At 49.8% G+C, this 12,835-nt stretch overlaps 1 protein-coding gene across 1 annotated transcript in view; it reads right to left on the bottom strand.

Annotated features, from left to right (window-relative positions):
- The window catches only part of NAPB (NSF attachment protein beta), a 35,580-nt gene that overhangs the window by 3,836 nt on the left and 18,909 nt on the right, over positions 1-12,835 (bottom strand). Inside the window, exons 3-10 of the mRNA XM_052650722.1 lie at positions 11,924-12,040; positions 10,110-10,156; positions 9,941-10,018; positions 5,139-5,194; positions 4,685-4,769; positions 1,114-1,218; positions 372-440; positions 8-58 (exon numbers count right to left, since the gene is read on the bottom strand). Of these exons, the coding sequence (XP_052506682.1) occupies positions 8-58; positions 372-440; positions 1,114-1,218; positions 4,685-4,769; positions 5,139-5,194; positions 9,941-10,018; positions 10,110-10,156; positions 11,924-12,040 (608 nt within the window). The remainder of the gene's footprint in view (positions 1-7; positions 59-371; positions 441-1,113; positions 1,219-4,684; positions 4,770-5,138; positions 5,195-9,940; positions 10,019-10,109; positions 10,157-11,923; positions 12,041-12,835) is intronic.

A 12,835-nucleotide genomic window follows, 5' to 3' on the forward strand; every position in this document is an offset into this window, starting at 1 on the left:
AACTTACTGCTTCTGTGTAAGCTTCACTGTTCTGTTCTTCATGAGCTTCTAGAAGTTTCTGGGAATATGAATACAGAAAAATTATCTTGGTTGGCTAAAAAGTTCCATCTATGAGTGAATACTTTAAACAGAGAAACAGCCTTCTTACTACACTAACTGATGCTGCCAAATGACTCACAAAAATGGGGAAGTTTTCCAATACAAGAGGCACCCAGGTCAGGGATCCAGGCTTGTGCTAACATTTCTGATCCGCCCAATTCAGAGCATGGTGTGCACCCGACCCTAATGGCATCTGAGGCCTAGCGTGCGAGAGCAGGACTCACGGCTTCACAGGGTTAAAATGTTACTAGATTCCAATCCCACTTACTCACTTTCAGTAATTTGCATTCTCTAGAGTCAGTGAATGCTGGAAACATTTCCTCATATTTCTCAAGAGCAAGCTGAGGAAGAAAACGACTTGTTAACACCTGAGTCACTGAACCAGAAAATGAAGCTTTGACGTTCTATTAACATCAACACAATTTATTTACATCCTGTTTAACTGTTATACTCAACATCAAAAGCAACCTGTACTGATCAAATCTACTTATTTTTAATTTCAATTTCAGTTAAACATAAACTTCTAAACCAGTTTTTCTGAAAGAGGCTGCTGTGGAGAAGACCACACGAGACAGATGTCATCGTCAAACCTCCCAGGGCAGGCGTCTGCTCTCGTGCACTGGACGGATGCTGTGCCCAGACGCCAGGGCCCAAACCCCAACCCTGTCCTCGCCTCTGCCTCCAGCCTTCACTCTGCTTTTCACTTCTCCCAATTCTCACTCCAACTCCACTTCTGAGTTTTAAAAAAGACATGATTCTACTTTTCCTGTTTCCCCTCAGCCCCCTGATTTCTTTAAACCAAACTACTGAACGAGGTGTGGCCCCTGGGTTGCTTTAACTTAAGAGCCTTGACAGCTGGGATTCCAGCGGCCGCAGGACAGCCAGGATGGAGTCAGGGATTCATCCCTGTCTTGTTTTTCATGGATACAGTGCAGTTTTGCTCTAGACAACGGCTGAGCACCCGCATTCAGGATGAATGAAGCACATCAGAAGCTGTGCCTCAGGGCGCCTCACCTTGGCGTTCAGCTCATCCACTATGAAGTGGCAGAGGGCAGCTTTAAAGAAGTAATCCTTTGCACTGTACTTCAACAGAGGGTTATCCATGGTGTTGGCCCCAATCTAGGCAAGAAAGTGGGATCAGAGTGAAAAGGTTGGCTCTGCTACAAAAAGCACGCTGACCCTCACCTGCAAGTGCTCTCTCTGCGTCTTATGTTTGAGAAGCTATGAAATCCATTCTTTAAACCCAAAGTCATGTACCAGAAATGTTACTAGACAGGAAACAGTATTTGAGACACACAGTGCTGAACCTGTTAAAAGCGACTCAGAATTCCATTTCCAGGAGGATGGAACAGACTCGCTGTCTTCTGTCCCTCCCGCTAAGTACAACTAAAAGCCTTGATCCTTTTATAGAAAATTAATATCAGGAGACTAAAACGTAGAGCAAAGAGCAGACCAGCATGGGGCACAGGGCAAACGGCAGGGAGTTGCCTGCTTTTTCTTGCATAAACCCCTGACTTGGAACAGAAAAAGCCAACAACCCATAAATGCCAGTGGGTGCGGCAAAGAAAAAAAATAAGAGTGAGGGAACAGACGGACGTCTGCTTTCTCCAGCCAGAGGACCAGGACAGGAGCAGTGCACAAGACAGGGAAGGCTCAGATGACACCTGCTCTGGCCCACCCCACCCACAGCACCAAACGCCAGAGAGAGATGGGACGCCTGTCCTCCTGGGACTGGCCAGAGAGCTCAACTCTCCTGCCAAGGGAGCCAATTAGAAGCCAGCCTGCGGCCCCACCAGAGGCCTTTGAAGCCCATGTGGGGTTTGCACCATTTCTCCTAGAGGGAATGAGGTGTCCTCGCCTCCCAGCGCACCTGGCTTTACCATCACCTGCTAAGAACCAGGAGGCCGGATGGAGAGCCTGGTCCTACACCTCTACCTGGCAGGAACAAGTCATACCCCTTCAGTGTCAAAGAAGACCAGCTGAGAGAGGAAGTTTAAACAAGACCCTGTCCTATAACAAAATGTGAAAATACCCAGTTTTCAAGTAAAACTGACTTGTAATACCAAGAAAAGGGAACAACTCAGGTTGAATGAAAAAAAGGGTAACTAATAAACAATAGTTCTCACATAGAAGAGATGTTAGAATTATCTAACAGATGTTAAAGGAATCCTCCTAAAATGTTTCCACTGGCCATTACAAAAGTGTTTGGGACCAGAGGGAAAACCGAAGCATCAGTGAAGAAAGAAAAAAACTTCTCAGCAAAAAGCCCTAAAAGATACAAAGAAATGAGCAGAAGCTTCAGAACTGAAATACATAATACCTGACATAAAAAATGGATGGGTTCAACAGCAGAACCCATGGAAGAGAGGGAGGACTCCGAGAACTGACGGCAGAACATTAGAAATTACTTGGTCTGAGCAGTAGAGGGAAGACAGACTGAGAAAAGAGGAGCAGAGCACTGGGATGTGTGTGACGATAAAGCAAGGCCTGGCATCTGGGCCGTCTGAGTCCCAGAGAGGAGAGAAGGGAGTGGCTAAAAATCACTTGAAAATATAGTAGCTGAAAATTTCCTAAATTTGCCAAGAAATGTAAACCTACAGATTCCAGGAGTTTAGTGACTCCAAACAAAATCAGAACAAAAACACCCTTGCTAAGCCATACAAACTTCTGAAAATTGAAGACAAAGGAAAACATTTTGAAAGTGACAGAGAGAAACGCCACCACACCTACAGGGAAAACAGCCTGGATGACAGTAAACCTCTCATCAGAAACTAAGCCAGCCATAAGGGCACATTTCTTAAGTGCTGAAAAAGAGCTGTCAACCCAGAATTGTATGCCCAGGGAAAACTGTATACCCAGCTTCAGGAATGAAGGGGAAATCAAAGCATTCACAGGCGAAGAGACACCAGAAGAATGTGTCACAAGCAGACCTCCCCTAAAAGAATGGCAAACGTCGCCCTCAAGTAGAGCAAAATGCGGGAAGAGATCCTGAAACATCAAGAAGAAAGAACACAGTAAGCAAGGTATGGGAAAATACGATGGGCCTTTCCTCCCCTCTTCAGTTTTGTAAATTAAATTGGGTGACTGAGGTAAAAATTGTAATAGTGACTGCTGTGTTTCTAAAAGCGTGTAGAGGAAATACTAAAGACAATTATATATTGAATGGGGGGGGCGGATAAAGGAACAGAAAGTAAGTAAGGTTTCTGTATTTCATTGGAACTGAAAAAAATAACATCATTACCCTGTGATACAGTATGTAAATGTAACACCTAGAGCAAAACACTACAAAGGCTATTTAGAGAGAGATACTCAAAAATACTTTAGATAATCAAGCAACCCCCTCTAAGGCAGGAAAAAAGAAACAGCAAAACAAAAAACAGATAAACAGAAAACAAAAAAAATAAAATGGCTGACTTCAATTGTAATATGTCAATAATTACATTAAATGTGAATGGTCCAAATACACCAATTAAAAGAAACTGGCAGAGTAGACTTAAAAACAAGACCTAACTCTATCCTGTCTACAACAAACTCACTTCAACTGTAACAACATAGGCAGAGTGAAAGAAAAAAGAATGCATAAAGATATGTCATATACACATTAATCAAAAGAAAGCAGGAGAGGCTATATTTAGTATCAAAGACTTCAGAGCAAAGAGAATTACCAGAGACAGAAGGGGGCATTATATGATAAAAGGGCCAACGCAGCAAGACACAGCAACCCTAAATAAGCATGCGACAAAGAGCTGCAGAATAGCATGAAGCAAAGACTGACGGAAATGCAAGCTAGACAAATCCAGTGACAGAGACTGCAGCACTCCACTCTTAACAACAGAAACAGAAAATTGGCAGGTATACAGAGGAACCCAACACCATCAACCACGAGCAGCTTACCAACATTTGTAGAACATGTCACCCAGCAACAGCAGCACCACAGAACATAAAACAAACTTACAAGGACTGAAACCACACAGACTGCACTTTCCAGCCACAACAGGATCAAACTAGAAACCAAAAACAAAGATAATAGGGACATCTCCAAACACTTGGAAACTAAACGAAACACTTATTTAAAAACCCAGGGAAATCAATAATTTATTGCTATCATAAAAATAAACAGAGATAAGACAATGTCCCAGAACCGTGACAGACAAAGCAGCACTTCGAGGGAAACTGATGGCGCTAAAAATGCCCACACAGCCAAGAGGAAAATCCGCAAGTTAAGCTTCCACCATCAACGCCCTACAAGAGAAGAGCAAAATAAACCCAAAGAAAGTAGAGGACAGAAATCAAGGTAGCAGAAGGAATTGATGGAAATAGAAAAACAGTACAGAAAACCACTGAATTCTACCAAATATCTAAAGAATTGACACCAATCCTCTACAAACTCTTCTAAAAAATAGAAGAGGAGAGAACTCTTTCTAACTCATTGTGAGGCCAGTATTACCTTGCTACCAAAGACATCACAAGAGAAAATTAAAGATCAACAGCCCGTATGAATACATGATGCAAAATCCTGAACAAAATACTAGCACGTGAACTCTAGCAGGCCTTCTGCTCAAAGCTGCGCAGACAGCAGCCTCACCTGCTCGAAGATCTCGATGGCCTTCTGGTACTGCTCCAACTGGGCGGCGTATGCAGCCACTTTCAGCAAACATTTGTTAGCCGAGCTGAAACCAAGAACCAGGGCAGGGTGACAGTCCCAGAGAAAAATGACAAGACACCTCAACGCACCTTCACCAGGTCCAGTGCAAGAGACCCCAGAGAAAAAGCGGAGGTTTGCCTTTCATCACACATCACAAAACTATCAGAACCTTTCATCACACATCACAAAACTGTCAGACCCTTTCATCAAATGTCACACAACTGTCAGAACCTTTCATCAAACATCACAAATCAGAACCTTTCATCATATGACACAAATCTATCAGACCCTTTCATCACAAGTCATAAATCTATCAGAAACTTTCCTCACACATCACAAAACTATCAGAACCTTTCAACACATATCACAAAATTGTAAGAAAAACAATACTTGCCTGTTGGATTCCTCCCCCTTGTAATAATCGGCTGATTGTTCGTAATGGGCGATAGCCTGAAAACACACATGTTTTATTCAAACTACTTGTTTGAAGAGTTGCATTTACATTTGCACAGGTATTTTTTTCCTATAAAAACCCTTTTCAACAGCACAACTTTCATAATCCGGCTTGCTTTATTTTGGGAACACAAGAAAGCATGTGCTTCCAGAAACCTGGTGGCAGGTGGCTTGCCATCCACCAGACTCTCTTCTTCCTGACCCCCCACCCAGACAAATGCCCACCACCCCATTTCCCCAGGTCTGTGACAGTCAGGGGCAGCCACATGACCCATCCTCTCCAAGGGGATGTCAACAGACATGCTGTGGCCCACCTCCAGGCATAGTCCATACAGTTGACTCTGCAGCCTTCTCCAGGCCTGTCCCCTTCCTATGAGCTGAAGGCAGTGACCACGTCTAGTGACGCTGGAAGCCATAAGCTGAAGATGGCAGCCTTTCTGTCAGCCCGGTTCCCAAGTGGTGTCCCCACCACTGCCAAACCCTAAGTGGTGACAGAGTTGAGCTATTCCACTCAGCTCTATGGCTTGCTGCAGCAGCACAGACATTCCTACGAGACCTAGGGATCCTGTAGAATCAGGGTGTTGCCTTCCATCTAGATGGGGGTGCTGTGAACTGTCAGGTGGAGAGGAAACAGGCTGCAGTCTGGAGAGCTAGAAGCCCTGGTCATGCTGTGGCATAAGACACAGTGAAATAAAGCACCCGATGACTCCAAGCAGAACCCGTGCTGCTGGAGCAGGAATTCTAAGGGAAGAGACAGACAACAGTGCCTGGTTTTCAGCAAGGCTTCGTAAGAGAGAACTCTGGAAAGATCAGCTAGTTTGTAGGCAATTATACGAGGACAGAACCTCATAAGATTGAAAAGGCCAACATCTTCTATACCCCAACTGGCAAGAGAAGTCAGATGGCGTTTTCAGTAGGGGTGGGCCAAGCGGGTCTGTAGCAGGCCTCATGACACACACAATGGCTTCGTGAGCCATTCCATCCGTTGCCCGTGGCTCTCCCACAGCAGCACAGAGGCCGCCACCAAGGACACAGGCGTGAACGGGCAGGGCCGTGCCTAGAGACCTGACTGCGGCCACACACTTCACGTGCCATGCAATATTCCTCCCACCAGTGATCACAAAATGTAAGGGCTGTCCTTAGTTTGTGGGCGTAAAACAGGCAGTAGATGCGCACACTCCTGCCTTAAACATCCAGTTCACCCAAGGAGCGGAGAGCAGGCAAGGCCTGACATGGACTCAGGCCAGCAGCTCAGTGTCTGCAGGGCAGCCCCGAGGATCTGAGAGGGGGCTGTGGGGATGCAGGGGAACCCCATCAGAAGAGCCCTCAGGCTGGGGTCACTGGGAACCCCCCAGAACTGACTGCAGGGCCTTGGGCCCTCTCCCGCGGGTGTGGGCGGAATGACCAGGGAGCAGAGCCACCTCTGGAGCCACGTCGGCCTCTACTGGACTGCAGGGCACTGGAGCCCATTTGTGAAGCAGACACTTCTGTGTGGAGTCATGACACGTGGGGTCTACGGGTCAGCCATGCAGCCCTCCCTCACTAACACAATCCCATACAAGTTTTCTGAGTATAACTGATAATAGGAGAAAAACTGGGAACAATTTAAGTGATTTAATATAATGGGCTACTGTGCTAAGATAAGAATAATGACAGGAAGTTTCAATAAGAAAAGTTCTTTATGAAATAGCATATTTAAAAACAGCCATAAAAAACATATACCTGAAAGAAGCACCTGGCATCAACTCCTTTGGAGCAGGGGCAGAGCCATGGCACACACACTGCCAGGGACTTCCCTCCCCACCACCCTGTGAACGCCGAGGGTGAAGACCCAGTGTGGTGCCCGTCACAGTCAGTGCTCAGCAAACAGGTGCTGAGCGGACAAAGGCAGCTGTACTGCACAGGCGTCCTGCCCACAATACCACCAGGTTTTCCGTGAATTTCTAACTAGTCAAACATCGTCTCTGAATTGTCCGCATCCTCTAAAGTACTTGGCACTCCTTCCCACTGTAATGATGGGATAAGTATGGGAAAACAGACCAAGTCACCGTGCAGGGAACCAGGCTGTGTGCCCGCTCTCCAAGGAGGGAGCAAACTACTCACCTTTCTGCTCTCACCACCTAAAATCTGAGGAGCGGGGCTGGCCTGGAACAATGGGACTGCTGTTCTGGAGGATGTGCCTGTGTGTTCAGTGGCTTCAGCCATGTCTGACTCTTTGCAACCCCATCGACTGTAGCCCACCAAGCACTTCAGTCCATGGAATTCCCCAGGGAAGAATACTGGAATGGGTTGCCATGCCCTTCTCCAGGGGATCTTCCCGACTCAGGGATTGAACCTGCATCTCTTGCGTCTCCTGCATTGGCAGGATTCTTTACCACTAGTACCACCTGAGAAGCCCTCAAGGATGATAATAAATATCAACTATCAAGAACACACAGCGTATGTAACAATGAATCCAGACAAAATTATTACCCTCTAATTTGGATAAAGCGATCACTATACTCCTCCCTGGGGAGCCTGATAAGCCACAGCATGCTGGAGAGCACTGGGCCCTGAAGGCAGAGACGGGGCTCCAGGACTGCAGTCCCCACCAGGGCCTTACAGACAACACAGTGGCTGAGAGCCAAGCTCTAGAGCCCACTGTGTAGGCAAAACAGCCTTCAGATGGATCATTCTTCTAGACCCTGCACCCTGAGAAGCCCACCCTACCCTACAGACACCTACTCTATGCTAACACAGCTAAGAGCAAACCCCGTCCTCCAGGGACCTGAACCAGGGCTCCTCTGCGCCACTGATGATCACAGACTGTTACCACACTAATGTTTTACTTGAAGTCAAAGGGGAAATAAGTTTACGGAACTTCACATGTCCCTGTTCGCCAGCTAAAATCCGAGTGAACCAGGGACACACTGTGGCCACATTAACAGGGAAGAAACTCACTCATGAAATGAATCAGACACAAGGTGCCTTAGTGTAGCTGATTTTTCAAACAAATGTCATGTGTCACCAACCCAATCCGGAGAGTCCCACCAGGAAGGTGAGGACAAGGATGTTTTGTAGATACAGGAGCCCAAAGGAGAGGTGAGCTGCTCCACGTGCCTTCACCCCACACTGTTGACACCCCTGACCCTGACACCCCCAACCCCGTCAGGGCCCGTGAGCAACCGGCAGAACAGCAGCAGCACTGGGAGAGACGTGACGGGCTGCAGAAACTCCCGCGACAAACTGTCAACACGGTTTAACAAAAAGAAAACCAGGAATTCACCACAGATCATTTTAGCCAACCTGAATCTCACAGAGATGCATGTGGTGAAGAGGCTGCCCGAGACCTCCCCCTTCAGACCGAAAACTGAACGCTGAGGTCAGGAGAGGACACAGCAGCCTCGGCTGGCCAGAAACTCTGCCCATCAGCACTCACCCTTCTCAGGACAGCTCAGACTCAGTAAAGACCAAGCCCGCTCCAGACACCCTGACCAGACAAGCATCTCGGCCCCGCTACCCCTGCTCTGCCATCAACTCTGCAGACTCAGAGTCGCAAAGACAGGCTCAGGCTCAAAAACCTCCCCAGGAGACACGGCACACGGCCCTGATGTGGTCAAGGTCTGAGGGTGGCCTCAGAAGAGCAGGGCACAGCAGACAGAGATGGTCCAGAGACCGTCCATGACACAAGCCAGTGAGTTCTGGGCCGCCTGACCACCAGGGGCATCCCCATGAAGTCAGGGTGGGAAGCCGCCTGTCCCACGGCAGTCCTGAGGGGCCACCCCACCGGGGATACCATCTGCTCTGGTGGGGAAGGCACCCTCGGCTCACTCAGCAGAGCCAGGGTCTCAGACACACTGGTATACCAGAGGCAGGCTCGGGCCGGTGTGGGGCACCCACTGCAGTGGGGGGAGAGAGTGAGACAGGGGTGGTGAGCGGAACGTCAGAGCGCCTGTAAGGGGGCCCCGAGGTGGGGGGCAATGGGTGTGTCCTGGAGAGGGCGGAGGTCCCAGTTTTCATGAGGCCACTGGGACAGCTCCTATCACAGCATCAAACAGGCAAAGCTCTGCAGAACTGGCGTGTGGTAGAAGAGCTCAGAGCAGAGGGGACAGCAGCCACAGGCCCTGAGGCAGAAGACGCCTGGCACACGAGAGGCTCCGGAGAGGTCAGGTGGCCACCACACGAGGGACAGCGGAGAGGTGCTGGGGGAGGGGGCGGGCCCCGAGGCTGTGAGTAGTGGAGGGACCACCTGACCCACTGCTGACGCAGACGGGCTGCTGCCAGACACAGAGCACTGCAGGCCGTGAAGCTGTGTGAGCGCCGAGGACCGCTGGAGCGAGGGCAGGGAGGGGATGAGAGCCCAGCCCCCCGAGAAGGGGAGGAAGCAGCCACGGGCAGGGGTGAGAGCCAGGCAGCACCACGCCCCACTGGCCAAGGGAGAGGTGAGATAGGAAGCGAGGAGGGTGACAACAGTCCAGGGCGGAAGCAGGCATGGGATGAGGGTGATCTCTGAGCTCAGCATCCACCACCAACAGAACCAGCCATTCCTCCCTGAGGTGTGCCTGCTGCCCACAGTGCTCGGTTTTACATAAATGCTGTCCCAAATCTGAGCAAAGGCAGCCTGGGGCCCTGGCAAGGGGTTTCCTTCCCGCCACCACCCGAGGTCCCCAGGGGACCTCACCTGCGCGTGCTTCCCTCTGCCCTCGCATCCCCACCGCAGGGGCGCCTGGGGTCCCCGCCCACCAGCTCCCCCCATCTGCGCACCTTCTCAATGTCCACCAGCTCTGTCTCGTAGATCTCTGCGATGGTGATGTGGTGCTTGGCCGCAATCGTGAACCTTCCCTGGGGAGGAAACAGAGCGGTCACATCCCGGTTAACTGTGAGCCGTCTCGAGGGCTCCACCCCACAGCCGCTCAAGCAAGGCAGGTCTTACCATGTCTGTGTAAATGTCGATGGCTGCATTTAAGCAGTTGATAGCCTCTGAAGCGAAGGCATTCAAGGGAAACAATGAAAAATCCATTCAGTCAGAGGGTTTGCTAAGCCTGTCTTCCTGGGGGCTTCTAGACCGCTAAGGGGGCCCCGCTGGGGCAAATGGGAGGCAGGGTGGTTGGTAAGAAGCAAACACGCGTCTGCACATGCCCAGCCTCTCCACGAGCCAGTACACAGCGGCTGCAGCATCAGAGAGGAGGACAGGGTGGGGAGGGGAGGCTGGCTCAGGGACGCCTACTCTGACCCTGAGGACCTCACGGGGAAGTCTGCATCAAGAAGACAGGACAATGGAGCCAAAGCCAGCATCAACACCCATCCATCTATCCACTAAAACCTGAGGGCAGCTCCTTCCTCACTGATATCATGTGTATGCAGTGATTTTGGAAGACAATTACTTTTTGTACAGGTCCTAACTTTTGGTGTACTAACAAATATCAACAGGAAGAAAAAGTCTAATAAAAGAGACAGCTCATGAATAACGCCGATTTCCCAGAACAGTGAACCTCACAGAGCAGAGGCATTTACAACTCGGGCACACAGGGGCAATGAGCGCCCACCTCACAGGGCAGAGGCATTTACAACTCGGGCACACAGGGGCAATGAGCGCCCACCTCACAGGGCAGAGACGTTTACAACGCGGGCACACAGCTGGCAGCGCCCAGGGCACCACTTCTGCTCTGGAGAGGCAGCAAAGCAAAAAGACCCAGTGGAAGAATCAGGAAAGTAAATAGATTAGTGACAATGAAAGCGATTTCCCCCTAACCTGTGTAAGAAATATGGATAGTTGTGCCTTTAAAAATACAGGAAAATTGAAGAGCTACCCACAAAATCCCACTCAATCCCCCAGCTAGGAATCTGATGCCCTTTTCCTCTGTTTTCTGGACGCATTTCCATGAGCACACGCTTTTTGTGAATCTGAGATTTCGGCTCCCAGTGGTCCTTCAGTTGCCGTGCAGACGTCCCAGGTCACAGGGCGTCCCAAACATCAGGGCTTGGGTGCCTGCACCACGTGGGCGTGGCACTAAATGCTGATGTGTAAGGACTCTACTGTGCACGTGGGCTGTGCCCAGCTTTCCCCTTTGGAAATAAGCTATGGCTAATCCTTATACCACAGCCCTTGTTTCAGTGTGAGATTGTCAGGAAACTCGGGATTTCTGTGTTAAAATGGGCTGCTGAAACAGGAGGGCGATCCCACAACCACAGGGCAGGTGTGGAGCGAGGTCAGGCCTTCAACTGCAGAGTGTACGCTTCTCCAACTCAAAAACAAAGGACATCTGAAAAACTTCACCACTTCAAATACCCAAGATCATTCTTTCCTCAAAACCAACACTTGGAAAAATGCTTTTTAAAACAGTCAGATAGTACTTGCTTTGGCAGCACACATACTAAAAAAGTCAGATGAATGCTGCGTGTATAAACTGTTTGTAATTATTGGATTTTATGACCTCCCGTTCACTGCATCTCGACATAAACTATTCAGAAGTAAGGGAACGAACCTTTGTTTCCCTTAGTGGGCAAGGTACACATTCATGAAATTAACATTAGAAGACTTAGATAAAGTTAATTTCCAAAAAACTGTCCACAATGCAGCATAGATGGTGTTTAAGAAGACGGTACAGACAACAGGATAAATTTAACAGATTTTCTCCACAGAAACTTCAGATGATCAGGGTTAAAAATCTCCAAATCTCCACAGTCGGGGAGTGCATCTCCCTCCAGCAGCAGAACTCGTGGGAGGTCTGGGGGTGCGAGGCTCACCTTGGGGGTCCGCCTTCTTGTAGGCGTTCCCGGCGTCCACAAAGCTGGTGGCTGAGTCGTGTTTGCTCTGCAGCTGCATGTGGAGCTTGGCGGCTTGACAGAATGCATTTCCTGCAGCTGAAGACGACACATGAGTGAGTCAACACAGGAGCAGCCACCCCTGGGGCAGCCCCGCTCCAGTGCACGCCTAGGGAAGGCCCCATCCTGACGGTGGCACACGTGCATGTGACCCGGTCACTGCCGGTGGCCACAAAGATGCCTGGGACCCAATGGGCCAGCAACAAGTGCTGCTCTCAGCCTCAGGCCTCTGTCCACACTGACTGTGCACTCAGCACTCAGCTCCGTCACCAGTGCAGGCCCCACACTGATGGGCATCTCTGAGGAGGCATGAGGCTGGGAGGACCCATTTCCACTGACTCGGCCGGCATAGCCGGAGAAATGGCAACACAAGCAGCAGCAGCACAAGCCCCCAGATCAGACCACCCTGCTTCAAGTCTTGCTCTGCACAGGACGAGAGGACTTCCGGGCACTTCTGAAGATATGGACCCACCAGTGTAGCCTGGGCCCTGGCAGTCTGAGCCAACGCTGGCCCAAGATTGGAGGGGGGACTGGAGAAGCCTGCCCACCAGGCCTTGACCCCTACCTTTGTGGATCATGAACCTGGCAGCCCAGAGGAGGGTCCAAGCTGCTGCCAAGTGGTGGGCAGGTACCTAGGACCTCCGGGTAGCTGGAAACTTCCCACCACAGCTCAGGAATGCAACAGCCCAAGAGCAGCTCTGATGAGTTGGGTCTCAGAAGTGTGTAGCATCACTCGGACCTCCTAGGCAAAGTGCTCAGGACAGCGTGGCCCCAGAAACACATTCACGCGCTGGCCATTTTCATAACTACATGTATTATCTGCCCTCAGAGCAC

This window comes from Budorcas taxicolor, chromosome 13 (genome assembly GCF_023091745.1).
Source record: "Budorcas taxicolor isolate Tak-1 chromosome 13, Takin1.1, whole genome shotgun sequence".
Classification (NCBI taxonomy): domain Eukaryota; kingdom Metazoa; phylum Chordata; class Mammalia; order Artiodactyla; family Bovidae; genus Budorcas; species Budorcas taxicolor.